Source organism: Atta cephalotes, assembly GCF_000143395.1.
Source record: "Atta cephalotes unplaced genomic scaffold scaffold00039, whole genome shotgun sequence".
NCBI lineage: Eukaryota > Metazoa > Arthropoda > Insecta > Hymenoptera > Formicidae > Atta > Atta cephalotes.
In genome coordinates this window covers 878,464-898,940 of record NW_012130103.1, presented here as the reverse complement: position 1 = coordinate 898,940, position 20,477 = coordinate 878,464, and the positions used below count along the sequence as shown (strand labels likewise).

The 20,477-nt window shown below is 32.8% G+C and overlaps 2 protein-coding genes across 2 annotated transcripts; both read right to left on the bottom strand.

The window, feature by feature from the left end:
- Positions 1–8,390: 8,390 nt before the first annotated feature.
- LOC105622000 (urea transporter 1-like) lies at positions 8,391–15,229 on the bottom strand. The gene is made up of 10 exons (XM_012203432.1): positions 15,191–15,229; positions 14,566–14,688; positions 13,813–13,932; positions 13,347–13,498; positions 12,567–12,714; positions 11,025–11,111; positions 10,277–10,424; positions 9,235–9,419; positions 8,997–9,155; positions 8,391–8,459 (listed from the first exon to the last, which is right to left on the bottom strand). Exons 1-10 carry the CDS (start codon positions 15,227–15,229, stop codon positions 8,391–8,393), a joined length of 1,230 nt encoding a protein of 409 aa, XP_012058822.1.
- A 1,065-nt stretch (positions 15,230–16,294) lies between these two features.
- LOC105621999 (DNA replication licensing factor Mcm6) lies at positions 16,295–19,624 on the bottom strand. Its single transcript, XM_012203431.1, has 11 exons — positions 19,533–19,624; positions 19,249–19,392; positions 18,902–19,166; positions 18,582–18,784; positions 18,306–18,504; positions 17,691–18,218; positions 17,326–17,631; positions 16,924–17,254; positions 16,715–16,831; positions 16,477–16,616; positions 16,295–16,396 (listed from the first exon to the last, which is right to left on the bottom strand). The coding sequence occupies exons 1-11, from the start codon at positions 19,622–19,624 to the stop codon at positions 16,295–16,297; spliced, it is 2,427 nt and encodes an 808-aa protein (XP_012058821.1).
- Between the last annotated feature and the right edge of the window lie 853 nt (positions 19,625–20,477).

Sequence of the window (20,477 nt, the reverse complement as noted above, 5' to 3'; positions counted from 1 at the left end):
CTCTTCACCTGCCTTCGCCGCCGCTGTCACATCACCACTTTCATCGGCGGCGATCGTGGCGATCGCCGTCGTGCGATCGGTTGTGCCGCGGGAACGATCGGCCCGCTGCCGAAACGATCACAAGCCCTCTTCCTTCCGCTTCGCCGCGACGGCACTCCTGTTGTCTGCTGACGACAGTTCCTGCAGAAAGCGCGACAACATGAAGCCAATGCCTGTGTCACCGACCGCTGGACCAGAGACAGAGATAGAAAGCGAGAGAGCGACGTTGTTCTCTCTCGGCCGCGCGATTCCTTATCGGTTACTATCGTCGCGATGTTGTTCCGTTGGCCGTACCGTTCATTAATCTTCCGTAGGATTTCCGGGCGACGCTACTAATGATCTTCTTCCCCGATAACGGTAACAGCTACAAGCCGCATAAAAGCTGGTAATCACCGTCGTTCCAATACGTCCGCATTAGCAGCCAGTGCTTCTTGCATCAATGGCCGTGTGAGAGAAGTTTCTTTCTTTTTCACTGAATCAAAAACGAGCCAGGCTAAACACTCGTTTCTATTTCTCTCGCGTGCCAAATGATGCGCGCAATTTATGTAAATATCTTGATACTTGCGCAAACATCTTACCGGCAGTATCTAACTCGATTTTGTTTGCTTACCGCTAATTGCTCTACTTGGCAAGAAAGATGAACATAGATAATTCTTTATTTGTTCCAATTTCTTGTGCTTCTCGTCGCTGCTCCGCAACGAATCCAAAATCGAGGAGATTCGAGATCCCCCGCAGATGTAACTGCACACCCAATTAGCTCGCTCGGGCGTGCTCGCCACGTCAGAAAGCAGTCTGAATTCGTTCTGTTGCCTGGAGCCAATCGATGTTCGGCGAACCGTTCTTGGCTGCAACGGTCAGCTTCGCGATGCGAGTCTTAGCCGGATTTGCGCTCCATTATCGGCGATGGCCGTACATTATCTGATGGCAAATATCAGATGATTCGCCGTGTTCGACGAGATGGATGATTCCCCGCGGTTGCCGTAAATTTCTTCCAGCGGCTCCGCCGGCGCTTGTGTTTCCATCATACGCGAGTATCTCTTCCACAAGTGTCTGCTTTATAGGATGATTAATTGAAGCCACTATTTGCGCAGATGTGTACGCGCGAATAATCGAAAGCACTCGATAAACCCGATATCGCTTGCCGGTGTTGCGTTGCGTTTCTTAGTTTCTCATTGCAAAGTCCATTACACCAGTGAATACAATTTTAATGCGACGAAAGATAATCTTCAATCACTCATCGATTTTCCACGATTGGCTGCGACGCCCCGAAATACTCTCGAAATACTTGATATCCTTTAAATCACCAAGAATACACACTTGAGTATCATTTGGTGACACAAACAATCAAAGATATATTGTATTTATGTGTTTCGCAAACACAAAATCATGCTCGTGACGCGATTATTGAAATATTTAAATCGAGGAAATTTATTTAAGACAGAATATAAAGCAGCAACAGTGATGGATCGACTGCTTCCTTTCAAAACAGAATCACGCCGGTGGTACTCGTTTCTGCTCGAGCGATTTCTCATGACCTATTCCGACTACCCACTAGCACTCCAATAGCAAATGACCCTGTTCCTTCGTTCGACGCAATGCGAGGGATGGCCGAAACACGCAAACTATGTCCGATTAGAATGCGGTATGACGGGTATGATTGCGATATGACGGGTGGAAGTCATCCTAATTGAGTAGGAATTATCTAAATTCTGAAATAAATTCCGAAACTTTTGGGGTTTGAGATAAAATGTTCTGAGTAAAAAATTATTAGCTATATCAATATGACCGCATAATCGAACTATTATATCCGATAATTTTAGATTCTGGTGTACCCTGAATAGCCATGAATATCGTGAGCATTATATTCTATATATATATATTCTCTGGACATTGTCGAAAAGCGCTCCAGGAATGTTCTCGATGGTCAATAAATAATCAAAATCCATTTCATCATCGATCTAAATTATTCTAATAATACGGTTAAATTTAGTTTAACACACATTATAGGTTTAAGAAAATTATTGCACACGAGTATAAAAATGTTGATACCGCAGTATTTCAGCGACGAATATATAAATTACACATATTATATAAAATCTAATAAAGTTTTTAAACATAACTTTATAAAATTCAAAAAATTTTGCATCTCTATATACTTTTAATTGGAACAAAATAAAAGTCCTGAAATACAACTTTATAACAAAATAAAATTTTGTTTTGACGAGTATAACTTTATAATAAAACAAAAGTTCTTAAAAATATAACTTTATAAATTTAAAAAAACTTTTAATTACATCTCTCTATATATAGACTCTCAACTTTAACAAAATTAGAAAGAAATTCTCTAGAGTACTCTTTTTATAATTTAAATACGGTGAGAGGAGGATAAAATTCCTCTTTTAATAAAAAGCGATAAACAATGGAGTAAATGAAGTAGCTTGTTGGGAAACATCTATAATCTCTATAGTCTCTATAGTCTCTAGCGTCAAAGCATTTGAAGGACTTGATTGGCTAGCGCAACACATCAATACGCTTTGACAACTGATTAACCATAAAATTATCCGATGCATGGATGTACCGAGAATGTTGAACTATGTAGGGACTCTCCCGCGCTTTGAGTCATTCGATGATCCTGCGATTTCGTATCATGAGATGGATCTGCGAACACATGAAAGTGCGAGAGAAAATCTGAGCTTCCAACTCATTCCTCGGTTTTCAAACATAACTGTCCTAACTTATTCGCTAGGATCACCATGACGTAGCATACAATCTGCTCACGTCATCCCTAATTTTTCCGAACGATCCTTCTTTCGCAAACCCCAAATACTTCACTGACGACGTTCTCGTGTCTCCCCAGGAAATGAAGGAGGAGATGTAACTATCTCGAAGGTATACATAATATCTCATAAGCGAGGAAGAGGCGCCGAAACAAAACGTACACGAGGGGGTAGTCGAATGTAGACAAAAAAAGCAACAAGAAGATGATATAGAGCTTCAGAAAAATGAGATGTCACGAACACAATGCGCGTTTCTTATCCTTGAAATATTTCTTTTTGCAAAAGAAATGGAAGTATGTGAGAAAGTATCAAGTTACTCAAGTCAAGAAAGATACAGATGGAAGGAGAGTTAATCTTGGACTGTACAATGACAACATCAATGGATAAAAATTTGAAAAGATCATCAAAACTCTTCTTTTTATAAAGAAAGAGCAGATTCTATTAAGAGATATATCTGCAATGAATAGAGAAATAAAGAAAGAGACAGAAACCGAAGCAATTATAACGGATCTCTCTCAAGCGAACGTGAGTACTTGTTGTCACACACAAACTCAGACACTACTACTGATCGTCCTAAGACAATACTTGCTCATGTATATTACTCACTGCTCGCGATTCTTCTGTACACATTTACTGACGACGCTACATTATTCCAATCTCGCGAATGCTAACCAGAGGTCTGCGGTTAGCTTTTCTCGTGCGCCTAATGCGGGAGATCGTGACGGTTCTAGACACCCCGTGCACACTCGCGCGGCACGGGCGCGAGGGTTGCTCGAGCTATTAGCGTGCCACGCGGGGTGGGCTACGTCACGCTGCTGGCTGCACCACGTTGCTGGCTGCCACTGCAATAGGCAGCACCCTCAGTGAGCACGCACGCACACACATACATACATACATACATAGAGATGCGATGGCGCGTACCCTCAACGGAGGGATGTCGCGTGCGCGGGTGCTAGCGATCTCCCGAGTACTGGGGTAGCGTCGCGGAACGGACAGGGTTGGCGGCGGGCAGGTAGCCGATCTGGCAGGGATGCGTTCAGCCCTACCCCTTCCTGACGACGTCGTTACCACTACCAGCATCACCGACGTCGGCGCCGTCGTCATCGCCGACGGACGACTCTTCTCCCTTCTCCCGGCTGGAGCTGGACTCTAAGGGTGCCAACGAACCGAGATGTTTATCCTTTAAAATCCTTACTACCTTACTCACATGCGCTTTTTATTCGACACGCAACCGCATCACTTTTAGCGATTTTGAAATGTAGGTTTGTATGTTAATTAATTTGATAAAGAGATATATCGCACGCTCTACAAATTGCGTAGTCTCTTTTTCTCTCCGGATTAGAAATATTGAAAGCTGAACTAAAAAGGATGATGGCTCTTAAAATATCCAAGAATCAATAGCTTTTACGGTATAAAAAAACCTCTTGAATACTGTAAAATCTTTCAAATATTGCATTTCAATAATACAGAGAGATTTTATGTATCATTAATAATATTAGTTTAATTTCGCATAAACTTTATAATTTAATTAAACTTTAATTTATAGTTTAATTATTGATGTATCACGTATTCATTGTCCTGCAATTAGTAAGTCAGTCGATGATACTAAATTAAAATGATTGATCTTTAATTACTCCCAAAATGGCAAATTGCACGTCGGCAAACCGAGAATTATCAGCATTAATTTTAACGTACTATCGTGTAATTATCTATGTGAAAATGTCCATTACACAGGTTTCGCAGAGGAAAAGCCGACTTTACGGAGGCATCTGGGCCCTGTGTTAAACCGGGCTTATCGAGATATAAATCATTTTATTACTTGCTGCAACAGCGTTACGGGTTACGTTATAAAGATAGATCGTGATACTCACTGTACCAGACAAAGGTAAAATTCCACATTTTAACAACATCGTAACATATACATATTCTTAATATTAATAACCATGATTCAGAGTTAAGAAGTAACGCGTTATATGTAATTAAAACATTGTTGCCATTACAATTATTTTTTTTAATAACCAATGGATACTAACATTACATTTTCTTATTTCTAACGTTAATAACGCAGCTATATTCCCATACAACACTGATTATTATAGAAAACTTTCAGAAATGTTTCAACCTTTCACATGCAACAATTCTAAAAGGCTTTTGCAATATGTCATACGAAATTTTGTAACTGAAATGTTTCTAAAATCTGTCATATGCAATAAATTGAAAAACATTACACAGACAACAATTTAAACAGAACAAAAAAAATCATTATAATATTAAAATGGCTTCAAAATGTTTACTGAAAGTCATTTTTTTAATCAATCACGATTCAGTTTAACATTATTTTGATCTTATTATCATTTGTTCTACTTTAATTGCGAGAAATTTTTGTATATGAATGACTTGTTCTGCTTTAATTGCGAAAAACTTTTGTATATAAATAATGATATTGTGGAATCTGCAGATGTGATTTTTAATAGTGATTTCGTATACATATAATATGATTAATTAATTAAAATAATTGGCGATATAATTACTGTTTTTGAGAAATACTTATTTCAATAAATTTTGTAAACAGATCACAAAACTCTTAAAAAATTTTAAGTACATCAGAAATGATATTGAATATATATTTAAAATTAATACTTAAATTTATTACATGTTGACATAATAAATTTAAATATTTATTTATTTATTTAACTATCAATCAAATATATATTTAAATATATCGTTTTTATAGTAGTTACTATATAGAAATAGCTGAAACCTTTTTAATATTTCAAAAAGATTGCAGATTCTTTCTGTAATCAATCTTTCATCAATCTTTCAACAAGATTTTATGTGCAAGAATCGCCGATATTTTGCTATTCCAGAATTGTCTCCGAAATGTTGCAGACAATTTCGCAATTTTTATGAAATATTTCACCTTTTAATTAAAATATTCTGAAATATTTCTGAAAACTTTCGGTGCTATAATGATAACAAATATTAGATGTAGTAAAAAGAAATCCATTATTTTTCCATTCAATTTCATGTAAAAATAATGGATTTCTTTTTATTACACCTAATATAACCGTTTAACAAATATAACTTTTACCGTTATTTTATATATGTACGATACATATATGTAGAACATATACAGTTGGAAAATTTATGTTAAATTTAATAAAATTTAGGTATCCCAAACGATCCATCTAAATTTTTGTGTTATTATTATTTTAATACAAAATGTATATATTAAAAAGTAACACAAATATTACGTAAAAATTAATGCAAAAAAATATAACATTGGTACAATTTATAAGCAAATTATAGAAGTATATTTTTTCAACAAAATTAGCATTTATATAATATGTTACATTAATACATTTTTATTCATTTATTTTATGTTTAAAATACTTCTTTTGATGTTAATTCCACTTATTAATAAATTGCATTATTTTAACACTAAAAAAATGTTAGATATTAATTTAATACAAAATGTTCAAATGACATAATTATATTATGTTAAATTAACATTTGGATACGTTAAAAATTCAGAAATTTTAACATGGATATTTTAATATGAATAAAAAATGTCTTTTACTGTATAATCGAGTTTTAAAAAAAAGTAATATTATGTTTGATCATATTGATTAATTATAATCATTGTATTGTAGATTTCGTGTTAAAAATCAATTAGCGATCATAGATAATTCTAAAGAACTTTAAAGAAAAAGATTATCCAATTTTGGTGAAAAAGTAACGTAAATTATAATAACCCGTAATTTTTGAGAGACGATAATGGTAATAAATTTCTTTTTAAAATCAGTAATGAGTTACTTTTCAGAGAAATAAACGTTAACATAACGATCGAATTACCTTTGTAAAAAAACTTTCTAACTCTGCATGCCAAGATTGCATAAATCAAATCATAAATTAAAAGTAAAAAAATGATGCCAAAGTAATGTTAGAAGTAACGATCGTACAAGAAATCAGAAATCTCGCTCCACTGTTCTTCATTATCAGCTCCCCTTTCTTGAAGAACGAGGTCGAATTGTGGTAGTTTCTGCACGAAAAGCGCTTTCCTCGCTAGTTTGATTAGATTGGTCAGCGTCGAGGAAGGCTCTCAGGCTGGCCTTTTTTTTGTTAAAACATCCTCGGGACAAATTTCGTAAGTTGATTATCGCTATTTACTTATTCTTCTGCTTTGGAAGAATTCCAATTGGATTTCTTCTTCATATGCTGAATTTTGTTTGTCTTACTTTTCGCAACAGCTTGCTTTCATGCGACTGTGAGAATTGAAATCCAGAATCAAATCCAATAACAGCAATTGAGCTTCATATGACTCCCTTGGTGTTTTTGCTTCTTCGGAAAATCGAATTTATGATCCTTGACAGCCAAAGCGTCGAAATAAATTTCATCGATCAACCTGTAGCTCCTCGCTTCAATAAAAGCACCCCGTCGAAAAAGCATTTTCCACCAGAAGAAGAACCTTCATGTATCATGTTCTCTCCTATGTTCTGGATCGCCCACGTGAAATAAAACGATTAGCACGTACGCCATTATCTGGAAATGCGGCGAAGAATCATGGTGGAATCAGGAACGTTCCTGAGACATTAGCGCAAGCTGCATATAAAGGAGAGCGTACGTGCATGGTTTGAAAATTAAGATGTTTTCTTTAAAAAATTGAAATTGTTCTACCAAATTAATTTTATTGAATTTATTTAATAACTTTTGAATGTTTTACAGTAATAATATATAACTTTCTATAAGTATCTCAATCTATTTTCATAAATTTTTCATCTTGTGCTTCCAAAAATTTTAACATATTATTTTTGATAAATCATGCAGAAATGCAAGCTAATGTAAGCCGACACAGTATAATAATGTATAAAACTTGTATGTATTAGTATTAACAATAATAAATAACAATAAACGTTTCGACCACAATTAAGGTCATCTTCAATATAAAATCGAAAGATAGACGAAATTAAATATTGAGCATTACAATATGAAAATATAATCGAAGCACTTTATAAAACTAGAGAGATACGTCGCAAGTTTAAAATTAGAAATAGTAGTCTAAGAATAAAATCCATCAACCGTTTGTATTTACCAATGTATTTGACATGAAATACATAATTTGATAGTCAGATATTAAAACTAAAATATCTTTGCTGATCTATATAAAGAATATTATACAAGATGCAATAGAGTAGTTACATTTACCTAACTTTCATCCATCTGCGTAATACAAATCTGATTTCTTAGCAATAGTTGATGCTTGAAGGACCTATATATTCGCAAATTTCGCAAGAATAATTTTATCTATTCCGCATAATCGAATTGGCAGAAGGATAATTCCTTTAAGACACAAATGGCAAACTCAATTATTGGATTGACGTTAGTTAAATTGAAGGCCATTGTCAGAAATACACAGCAAGTTCAATGAAGTTAAATGATCGACTGTTAGTCATACATAAATACTTAAAAATGAGAGATTATTTTAAATGATTACGATGGTACGAAAAATGTTTAAAATTAATGCCTACTATTGTAATCTAAATTATAATTATATATTACTTAGAGAAAAGGCCGTTAATTATTTGATGGGATTGGCCTCTTTTCTTTCCCAGTGACGAGCTCAAGTTCTTCCGCAGTACCTTCCTATAATAATACATAAATTTAAATAACATATTTTAAGTTCATATTTATTCAATATGTAATTTATAATGTATGGTCTAATTTTACATTATTTGTAATAAAAAGATAATAATTATACATTTCGTCCATATTTAATTTTAGTAATAAATTTTTCAATGTGCCTCTTCCAGCTTTTCGAGCTTTTTACTGGATTATTATTAATTATAATTATGACATCAAATTCGATAATTCTATTTCTTTTTTTTGAGTTCTGATTTGTCAGGTAGACAATTCAATCTACGCATAAGGCGAGAGTAGGGCAGAAATCAATTTCCATCCTTGTAGGGCGTGGTTTTGATGGGTTCTGAGAGCCATCTTATCGAGGGAGAAGTTTCAGTCACAAATCAGGTTTAGGCAAGACGGAATTTGAAATAAGCCGCGATGATAAAATACGCCGTTTATTCCTTACTTCTATCATCGCGAATATAAAATATATTTTATATCTAAGGTGTGACGAAAGAGAGAGGCCTGCGAGAGAGGATATGAAATTGGGAGAAGTACCTTTTGAAATGCACGATGTGTGACATAATAATAACGTTGTTTCTCGGGGAAGGTTACCGATATAGGCCACGGAAACGTTGGATCCTCTCTGCCTTCACTCAATTTAAGAAATAACGAAGTCACTATTACAAACGGTAGCGACAGCACTGGTAACTGCATCTAAAATATCGATAAAATGTTAAAAGTGAGCAAAATATTATTAATTAATCGAGTAGAAGGAAAGAGAGGCTTCAGTCACTTTTACAAATATCGATTCTATGGCGTACTGCAGGAGTGGAGTGTAAATAATCGCCATGATGGTGGCGGCGGCCGTTTGGCCATTTAGTACCAACAGATTTCCACCCAAAGCAGCTCCGGTCAAGAGACTGTTGTACCCCCACATTCCGCTGTAGGTTTTGTGTTTATCCGCTCCGAGTTCCAGGCCTAACGAAAAATTTATGACAACGATAATTTATCTCTTCACGCTTTTATTTAAAAACAAATGCTCTTGCTTTCAGCCCCTTCCTGCCTTCATGAAAGCATTGACTCAGCGAATTTTAATCACTCTCTAAGCTTCATTAAACGTATATTAAAAATGTGCAAAGTCAACAATTCTCTCATCTCTCCTCTTCTCCTCTTCTCATATAAAGAACGATTTCGCTGAAAAATTTAAAATTCTGAAAATAATTTTGTTGGAAACTAAATGATGAGCATATTGCAAAAAGTTTTGATATTCTAACAATCAGTTTCTGACAAAATTATATTGATACTCCAAAATTATTGTCCGCTAAAATTTGATCTTTTTTGCAATACGAATATATAATTTAATATATACATGTATATTTTATGTACATTTTAATAAACTAAATAATCATTTTCGATGTAATTTTGCCTGTTAAATACGTTCATTAAAACGTCCATATAGGAAAAGAACTATTTTTAAATTGATATATCTTGAAAAATTATATCGAAACGAATTAAAACATTTTAAAGCTAAAAGTTGATATTTTTGTAGGATAATAAAATTTAAAGAAAAATTCAATACCGATGCTATATGAAATCCTCAAAATCGTCATTTTTGCCTCATTTTTTTTTTTACATTGATATACTAGCTAAATTTTATTAACAGATTTGTGTTCAGCAGGCAAAGATACATTGATTATTTACATTTGTATTGCAAAATCATATTTCAGATTTGTATCCAGTAAAACTTTAGATCTTTCAACAAAATCGTTCTCATCGTACATATATTTTCCTACCTCTTTTTGTGTATAAATATTGTATAACAATTATTTAAATACCTGCGAATGTTCCACAAAGAGCGCCGAAATACGAAAATGCGATTGTTACAGGCGAGTATATTAGTATTGCCAGGTACATGATAGCTCCAACGATCACATTATCGACTCCGAACAGCTGTGATGCAGAGACAACGCTGCCTCGTACAATCTGAAACACGATTTAACTTTGAGAACAAGTAATAGATTGATATCACAATTTATATACCTTTTACATTTCCCTCGAGCAACAGAAGATATGGATATATTTATTTCCATTTTATTTTTATACGTCTCACAAACATACAGTTATTCTGAGTAGCTATAAAAGAGATTCTGTTCCAACAAATGTTTCTCAATATTGTAACAATATTCAATAAATCTAAAGTTACAAGTATCGTCTATCTATAAGTAACTGTATCAATATATAAAGAATGCTGTGCCTTGACGTATGCACGTACAACATTATCCGTTACAATCACAGCATTGTATCAATATATATGGCTTTCATTGTAGCGAAATGCAAAGAAATTAAACGATAAAAATTGTTTTCAAAAAGTTTGTTAAAATATGTTAAGATTAATACGTAATAAGATTTGACTATAATGTATTATGTAAGCATATTTACAATTGGCAAAGTAAACAGGTTCTGACGTACGAAACTGTGTAACTAATGAAGCTTTGTAGTACTTCTTAAGACCCTCGAGATGCTAATATATATGCAAAGTCAAGAATATAAAGTTTCAAAAAGTAGAACATGAGTAAACTCTACCATTCCCCAGTCGATGTAAACGCTAGTCGCATTCTGCTCGTAGAATCCGGCGACATCCGTTGTCGTTGTCTCACTTGTTGCATTGTCCTGAAAACAATGAGAAAGTCTTGCACAATAACCTGCGTATGATAGAGAAATACACGCGGCAGTCATTCGACGTGTGTAGAGAAGGTTCAAACTATTTTATGATGAAATATGCCTCACGGAGAAGTAATTTATGTTCCGCCACGCGCGCATCCAGTTCGGCCATAAATTTTTGTAATATGAGGAAGAAACTTCACTTTTTAGATGAAAAAGGAAGTACACTCAATTGCGATTTTTGCAAATTTCCTCATTTACCATTAAATTTTCTGTACATGAGCGTAAAGTCTATGAGAGTACAAAGTTAATTTTTCTCATTATCGCGAGGATCCTGGTGGATGGCAAAAATAATGGCAATGAGATGTATGAGAAGTTAATATATTTACATATAAGTGAAGAGAACCACCCAACTGAGCAATATTTTCAAATATTCCATTGTTGTAGAGCTGTTTGTTAACGTGAAACAGGCTGCGAAAAAGAGAAATGCGAAGAAAACTTGCCCAATATTTAACTGAAACAAACAACCAGTGACTAGTTAGAACGAAATAAATCCGAGCCGAGGTAAGTTATAGTCGACGGAGTTGTTCGTGCTGGAGTTTGATCAATACGGAGAAAAGCCATGCTCCGATCCACGGAGGATAGCATTCTCCCTCGTGAAGGCACGTCAAATATGTATGGTCTGAATACTGAGAGCGCTTTTCCAAGCGAATTTTATTTCGCGCCGAAGTCTCCGCCCGATTCTCATTAAATTTACTTTCGCTCGGGATCAATACTCTCTAAAATTGTGATTTTATCTCAATCATTTATTTGCTGTTGTTTTAAATGAGGATATGAAATAAAATGTTTTTTGTATGTTTCATAAGTCTTATGTTTCTCCTCTTTCTTTCTTATTAAATTGTGTGTGTGCGCGCGCGCGCGTGTGTGTGTGTGTGTGTGTACATATATTTAACTCGGAGTTGACACCAAAAAATTTGTAATACAATTATTGACACTAGATCTCATTAAAGCTCATTTAATTTATGCTAATTAAAAGACACTAATTAATATTAAGATCTTAAAATGACACTCGTATACAAAAAAGAATGAATATTAAGTATATTTTAATAAAAATAAAATTTGCAAATGTAATATAAAAAAATGGAATCATTTTGACAAAAATTTTACAATTAAATGAGTTTAATAGATTCATTGTCAGCTTCAGAGAAATACGAAGATTATCATTAAACGATTTTTATTATATTAGCTTTAATTTTCTTTAGATAAAAAAGCATTAGTCTTTATTGTATATAAAATTATAACATTTCATATTTATTGGTTTTATCTAAAATTAGTATTTTTTAAAATATTAGTAATTTTTAATAAAATTTATTAAAACTTTTTAATAAAATTTACCTACTTAATTCTATATAATAATGCATATGTCTAACTAATAAATATATCAAGTATGTAAAATTGCTTTACCATTTCAAACATTGGTTCCACAGATTTAGCTACCGTGTCCACGCCATTCTGCGTTGAGAGGGCGAAAATCAATGCAAATTCTACCAAGTTAAATGGCCACGCTATGCACAAGAATTTATCGCTTCTCAGGGACCGCGAGAGATAAACACTGGAAAACATTAACAGGAGCTGTTGAAATTTGCGAATGTTACTGCTCAGCCACAATGTGGATGACAAGTGAACTCCGACTAACTCTGATAATCCAGTTTGCCGCATAATCTACCATCGCAAATTGTTCCATATATCTTGCTCGAAATCTCAAATCGAGACTGTCACGATGTGTTTAACGTTAGTTTCTGTACGTTTAACTCGGTGTCTAAACTCATAACGTTATCCGTAAATTCATAAGTTCTGGCTTAAAGCTTATTATTATGCGTGCAACTATGTATCAATGTATACAAACTGCTATTCTCTCTGACAACATAATATAATCATCAATTTACATTAATTTGCGTATATTTTAGCTTAATTAAATGTCAGTATCGCCATTAAGATGTTATTTATAAATAAATAATTTATTATTTATATGCAGAATTATTTTACACGCATACCGATGCTATGTGTTTATTCGAACATTGTTCCCGGGAGGGTATTTATCGTTTATCATTTTCGCGGTATATTTCGAGTTCACTTAATCGATAGAATTTATAATTAAAGTATCGTATTTATGGTTTATCCGTATTATTATATAATAATATAATATTTTAAATACTCCATAGAATATGAAATAATCAGATATACCTGAGTATCGTCGCCAGGAGCACAAGCAAAAAGCTGAAGGAATCGAAACTTCCATAAATCTGCGGTATCAGAGCATACGATATCGCTCCAACTAATAAAGGATTGAAGACGCTTAATCCATTTTCTACAATATTGTCGGGTTCTCGTATGAGCTGCAAAAAAATAGAGGATCCTTAAATCGTGTTAAGATCGTAACGAGAATTCCACGCTGGAACTCTTCCTCGGGTCAGATGAAAAGCGATGCCGCATTGCAGTGATTTTTCCTCGTGTGCACGCAAACGGTCCATTAGGTCCGAAAGAGATGAAAAAGAGATAGCGAGCGTTCGTCACGATGCATCGTCGCGTATGAATAGCGAAATAGAAACAAGCCATCCGTCTCTTGGGCGCAATGCGGCAAAAAGTGTAGTTGCATTTTTTGGCAAGAACAGACCGTTTGACATTGCGACTAATGATTAATAAAACATACCACGGACAGTAAGAGGCCAAGGCCGGCGGTGGCTGCAGACAACGCCAATGTACCTGGTGCTACCGCAGCCAAGGTAACTATTATCAACAGCCCGCTGAGAGGATTATTCGCAAAAACAATCTGCAACGTTAATTAAATCCAATTGACGTTAATTAAAGATATGTCTGGCGATTCCTGTGTGACATTTCAGCAGTAACGCATAAAAAGGTAACGATCTTATTGCTAATACTGAATTCTTTTCATCGCGAAGAATCATTTTCAAAGAATCATTTTGGAAGAATCAACTTTCATAAGACTCGATTTTCATATACATTCTTTAAACTTCTATATAACATGCTTTAATGATAATGAAGCAATTTTTTTGTAAAAATATGAGACATTATTTCTTTGTTCTTTTATTAATAAGGATTACAAAGAATTTTCTTGTATTCCTTTCTGTGTCTTTATCTCATGCAATTATAATAATACCTCAAATGTTGTGATAAAGATACATAATTATCTCAAAAGAATACTTATAAAAGTTAGAATTAAGTCATGCGTATAAAAAAAAAATTTATCAATAATGTAAACTTTTCAATCCTCAATTTAAGTTATTTTCAGTACATAAAATTCAAATAGAATAGTAAAAGTTATTCGATCACATTATATAGTTATCTTTCTATTAGCTTTTCATTCAAAAATAGCCACAAGTTACGCGAATTGTAACATTATAAAAAATAATATATATACAATACGTTCAGTTTTATCACTCACCTGTCCAAATCCACGTAGAAAAGCATCAAGTAATTGCACTGCGTGCCAAATTCGCCGTCTTTTATGTGCAAAGAATTCCTTCAAAATCGCAAAGTCGCCTACGCACGCTACCCATGTTTTTTCCTGTTGATTTATTTCATCTCTTTCATACATTTTTTATGTACATGACAACTTTCACACACAATAAAAAAAATTAAATTCTTTTATTAATAAGAGGAAAATTTTGTTTAATAAACAATATATGTCACACTTTTATTACAAATTTTAAACCAATTTTAAAATTTGCAACTAAAAAAATACGATTTGTAAGAAACAACATGCAATTTAAATGTTTTTAACTAAAGGATAAGTTTTTAACTAAAAAGATATTTTATATTCAAAATAAAAATAAATTATGAAATATAAATTTATTTTTCATTTTATTTAATATTGATATTTATATAAAAATAATGATATTTTATGGATATTTTTCGTATAACTGAAATAACATCATTAAGCACAAACAGTTACAGCACAACAGAAATTATCAGGAGAGATATGATATAATCTACGCTATCATGGATTTACGTCATTGCGAAATTCACATTTTCACACTTAAATATATTAAACTTCAAATAATACTCACTTGTCGCAATTTTGCTATCGGTACCTCTTGCACAGACATCGTGCAACATCAAATGGCAAAGTGACGTTCCTAATTACTGCACAGAACACTTCTATATAAACAGTTAAGACATTTGTTACATACTTTATTACTTTGTGTACATTTAAACAGCGATAAAGCACGTGCTATATATCTTCATCGCATTAAAACTGATGAATGTGTAGAAGCAATAATTTGCCAATCAATTTACCAATCGTTAAGCTACAAATAATTAAACTTCAATACAAATTGCTACAAATGTGATAAAAGATTTTCAAGATAATTTACAAATTTTCATTATTGATTTTGTAAATTTCGTAAATTTTGTCTTTTTAATAAAAATGTAAAATGTACATATTATATTTATAAACTTTATATTTAAATTAGATAAAGTATTGTAAACATCTCCTTTGATATCGTAGGTGTACTTAAAATAATCCGAATTTATTGAAGTTACTGAAGCTGCTGTTGATTTCAACGTTCAATCTAGAACAGATTCGTTTTCAAGCTTTGAAATGTGTGTTAATTAACGCATCATAGCAAATCGTCATACGTTAATTACTATGACTTATAACCATGTTAATTAATGAATTCTTGAAACAGATACAAGACGAGATTGCTCTGTATATTTTATGGTATCTGATTTATAAATAAGTATGTATTTAAATAAACAACATTTATTATTTTAATTTTGACACCATGAAAAAACAGATCTATCCTTGTTAAAAAAAGATATTGTTCATATCTCGGCATAATTAGATTGAATTATTTCAGGTGTCAGTAATGTTAAATATGGCAAAGATATAGCAAACAAGTTATTTAAATACCCTCCCAGATTAAAGTGTTTAAGTAGATAACAAGGAATGAATGAACGCTTTATCGATGCTAAAAATATTTTTTATTATCGTCACAGTAGTTGAAAATACTATAATTCTGTAAAGTTTATAACATTTACAGAATTCAGGTAAAAAAATATAATATTAATACATTACATACATATATAAGATAAAATAATATTTTTAAAACATATGCTTTCTTTATAAAATAATAAACGTTTTTTTTATCTAGGCACATCAATTCTTAAAATTACATATCCATGACATAATTAGGATGAACAACAAGTAAAGGATTCTCATCTTCATCTCTATTGCTTAAGCTGGTCGTTGTTAAAGGTATTATAATTTGATCCTAAAAATAAAATTTTACAATAAATTATTATAAAGTATAAATATATCAGCTATAAAATATATGAAAATATTGATACATACATGGTATGTTAGTCTATCAATAATCTTTTCAATAAAGTTTTTCTGATCTAGTAACTCTTTTTCTGACTCTAGTTGATCTGGTATTTGATCAAGATACCAAGCAATTAATTCGGATTTCCGTATGCCACCTCTAGTGTCATCTATTAAAAAATATTAATTTAACAGATGTTATAGGGTATACAAAGTGTATATACAAAGTGTGGTAATAGTGATTCTTATTTCAATATAATAAAAATACCTTCGCTCTCTTCCACGCTTCTCATATGAAGAACCAGCATATTCGATAAATTTTTATATTCTTCAAAGGTCATAGTTAATTTTTTCTTTGGAGGTTCGTGCGACGTTCCGTTAGACGCTAATCAATTAATAAAAGTAAATATTAACTTAAATATATGTAATGAGTATGTCACCTGCGTTATGTACAGTAAAAGAACTATGCAGACGTACGTGTTGAGGGTGGTGCATCACCACCTCCTGCGTTAAATGCTGCCATGAGTGGTGGTGGCTCATCAATATCCATACCTAAGTTTTCATTGTTCATGCCTTCTTCGAGATCTATATCAGGCTGTTCTACCGTAATTATACTTTTCTGTAACAATCGTTTCGCTTCTTTCACATGCTTCACTGTTACTTCGTCCATACATTCTATTTTCGCCAATGCTTCAGACAATCTAATCATGCTCTCTAATTGCCTCACAGTGACCCTCCATTTGCCGCTTCCACTACCTGTTCTTTGTCTGAGAACTGTGTAATTTTCGACTAAAAGCTCAGCAGCTTCCTAAAAATAGAACAAAATTAGCTTAATGTAACTTTTGATATCGCCAAATAATTTACTCCAATGTATCTTACCTGACTTAAAATGGGTTTAAATTGTTTAGCAAAATTGATATATCTGATAATCTCATCTTGTTGGTATACCACTTGAAGATCATTCAAGTTATCACAATGTAAATCTATAATTCTTTTGGCAATTGCGTTATCAACAATTTCGTTACATTCATCCAGCACCACAAAGAATAAATCAAATCTTGACATAATAGGTGCGGTTAATTGTACATTCTGCTGCAATGATTTTCTCCTATCATATCGTCCACCGATAGGGTTTGCTGCTGCTAGTATAGAAGTTCGAGCATTTAAAGTTGCTCTTACACCAGCCTAGAAACGTGGAATCTAATAAATCAAAGTTTCTTGTATATTATGTAAACTTGAAATACCTTAGTTATTGAAATTGTCTGTTGTTCCATAGCTTCGTGAATCGCGACTTGATCCTTTGGATCCATTTTATCGAATTCATCAATGCAGCAGATACCATGATCCGCGAGCATCAACGCCCCAGCTTCTATGACAAAATCCGAAGATTCTTCATCTCGTACAACTGCAGCCGTTAAACCAGCTGCGCTTGATGCCTTTCCAGACGTGTAAACTGCTCTGGGCGAAAGATCGGATACACATTTGAGGAATTGGGATTTGGCGGTACTGGGATCGCCGACAATGCAAACATTGATATCTCCTCTCAGCGACGTGCCCTCCTCTGTAGTTTTTGCTACACCGCCAAAAAACATCAGTGTAATTCCCTTCTTAATTTCGTCATTGCCATGTATAGCGGGAAAGAGGCTAGAAACTATGTTTTTGTATAAATTTCTATCGCGACTCATTTCATAGATGCGATTCCACTCTGCTTCTGTCATCCGTTTCTTCATCGCTTCTTGCGAAATTTCTTCCATTGCATCTGTACCTCCGAACTGAAACAATATAAGATCAATCAAATATATATTATTTTTCTTAAAACATAGATATATATTTTATTTCATGTGTTTGCTTTTGTTTACCCTTGCACTCGTATTAGTAACGCTGCAGGCAAGAAATGCCATTTTATATGTCAGTTCTCTAACACCAAGCGCCTTAAGACCAGTTACACCTTCCCTCTGCTCATTATTCCTGGTTCTTGGTCCAATTTCAGCCTTAGCACTTGGCAAAGCTAATGCTCCTACGTCTGGTACCACTATAAGAGTTCCAGTGAAATCATATCTGCAAAAATATGAATGATTTTATTAGGTCTCAATTTTAATTTTGCATACATTAAAATTTTGTATTTTTAAACCTACCTGTCACCAGCTTGCACTGTCTCAACTATCTCAGATCTCAGAATAATTTCAAGAGAGCGAGGTATAGAACCTCGAGGAAGTTCAGCTTGCGTTTCTTGAATTCTCACTTTTTGAAAGTCAACAAATATTGAATTATCTACATCCAAGAGAAAACGGCGTCTGTTGCTACAAACTGGATTAGAACAGATTGTTGGATTTGTAAACTGAAAACAATGAAAATTGAAAATAATTGAATCAAAGATGTGTTGATTCAGATATGTTTTATACATATAATATAAATATATTTAAATCTTCATATTTATTTATTTTTTTATATATACCTTAAATTGCTGCTCTACATTTTTAATATACGCATTACAGTCCATACAAATAAATGTACCAAGAACTAATTCTGGATGAACAGGATGGGTTCGTACCACTTGTCCAGATATACGAGTCAAAGTGCCAAACAGTGATGTGTTTAATTCTCTTAATTTATGCCTAATAGGTACGTCAGTAAAACTGACATAACATTCCTTATCTTTTGGTAAATTTCCCACATCTTTAACAAAGTTGCTTACGGCTTGACATAAATATGGATATACTCTACAACAAGAAAATTTTTATTTCTATTTCTCATAAATAAAAAAAGATAGTAATTACTGATTATAAACATATAATTATAAACCTGTAATATTCCTCAATTATAGTTGTAGCAAGCATTTGATTATATGCTTCTGTATCATCGAAAGACACCTCCAGTGTACATCGTTCTGGACTGATAAGTTCTTTAGCTGGCTCCAGGTATTTAACAACCTCAAATTCCTTAAATCTGTGATAGAAAAACGATCAATAAAGAGAGAATTAATTATTAATTTTCAGCTTTAATCCAAGTTAAATTAAGTTGAAAATATATCCTAAAATTTATATCATTTATGATATGAAAGATATTCAACCTATATGAGAAATTACCTTTCCAGAAAATCTTGAAACAATTTTTGACACTTGACGCCAACCTCATCTCGCACACGTGCTAAAATAGCTTGTTGAGGAGCAGCATCCATTTCATCAATAAATTATAATACAACACGTTATGTATATATATATCCAGAAAAGTACAATAAACTGAAGTGAATAATACGAAAAGTGAAGCTGATATTATAAACAAGTGTGATGGAAATTTGGCGGGAAGACGAGCTTTAAGTACATTCTCTCTGGCGTTTCCATTAAGGCGAGTATCTATGTTATTAGGTCTGTTCGTTTTAGCTAAAGTTCTTGCACGGTTTGGGAATGTTCCATCGATACAATACGCATTCACTGGACTACGCATTCATTTGATGCAAGGGACAGCGATGGGAGTCTTTGCATATAATAATAAATTAATCACTAAGATATACTTGTAATTCTCTGTAATGTTAAAAATATAAATCAAAAAAGAAGTTAATATTTAACCATTACGTTAGTCAAAGCTCTAATCTTTACAGACTATTTATTTAAATAATAAATTTATACAAAATATACAAAAATATACAAAAAAAAATTGACGATTATTCTAAACATCAAATTTTTAGAAATCATTCAAAATTATTAATAACTTTTTGATATTAAAAATAAAATCCAAATTATAAAAAGTATTAAAATTATTTATTAAACTTAAATCAAAAACAATTTTTGTTATTATGTTTCGTCGATTTCATATAATTATCTATAAAACATCTATAAAGCAATAATAAATTTGATTTACTACGACAAGATAAATGCTATCTGTATTGAATAGATATATTCAGATATAAACATTCTAACAAATATATAATTTTACTAATAATTTGCAAATTACAAAAGTAAACATGGCATTTACCTGGTTTACATAAATTTTATATTACATATCTAATACTATATATATATATATATATATAT

What these genes read in the sequence shown, in the direction of transcription:
- LOC105621999 (XM_012203431.1), bottom strand. Translation starts at nt 19,624, where the DNA reads ATGGATGCTGCTCCTCAACAAGCTATTTTAGCACGTGTGCGAGATGAG. An exon ending in ACAGTGCAAGCTGGTGACAG is followed by an intron (nt 18,505 to 18,581) that starts GTAGGTTTAAAA and finishes ATATTTTTGCAG; the next exon opens with ATATGATTTCACTGGAACTC. An exon ending in AAGCGTGGAAGAGAGCGAAG is followed by an intron (nt 16,617 to 16,714) that starts GTATTTTTATTA and finishes ATTTTTTAATAG; the next exon opens with ATGACACTAGAGGTGGCATA.
- LOC105622000 (XM_012203432.1), bottom strand. Translation starts at nt 15,229, where the DNA reads ATGTCTGTGCAAGAGGTACCGATAGCAAAATTGCGACAA. An exon ending in CGATAGCAAAATTGCGACAA is followed by an intron (nt 14,689 to 15,190) that starts GTGAGTATTATT and finishes ATAAATCAACAG; the next exon opens with GAAAAAACATGGGTAGCGTG. An exon ending in TGGAACCAATGTTTGAAATG is followed by an intron (nt 11,112 to 12,566) that starts GTAAAGCAATTT and finishes CATTGTTTTCAG; the next exon opens with GACAATGCAACAAGTGAGAC.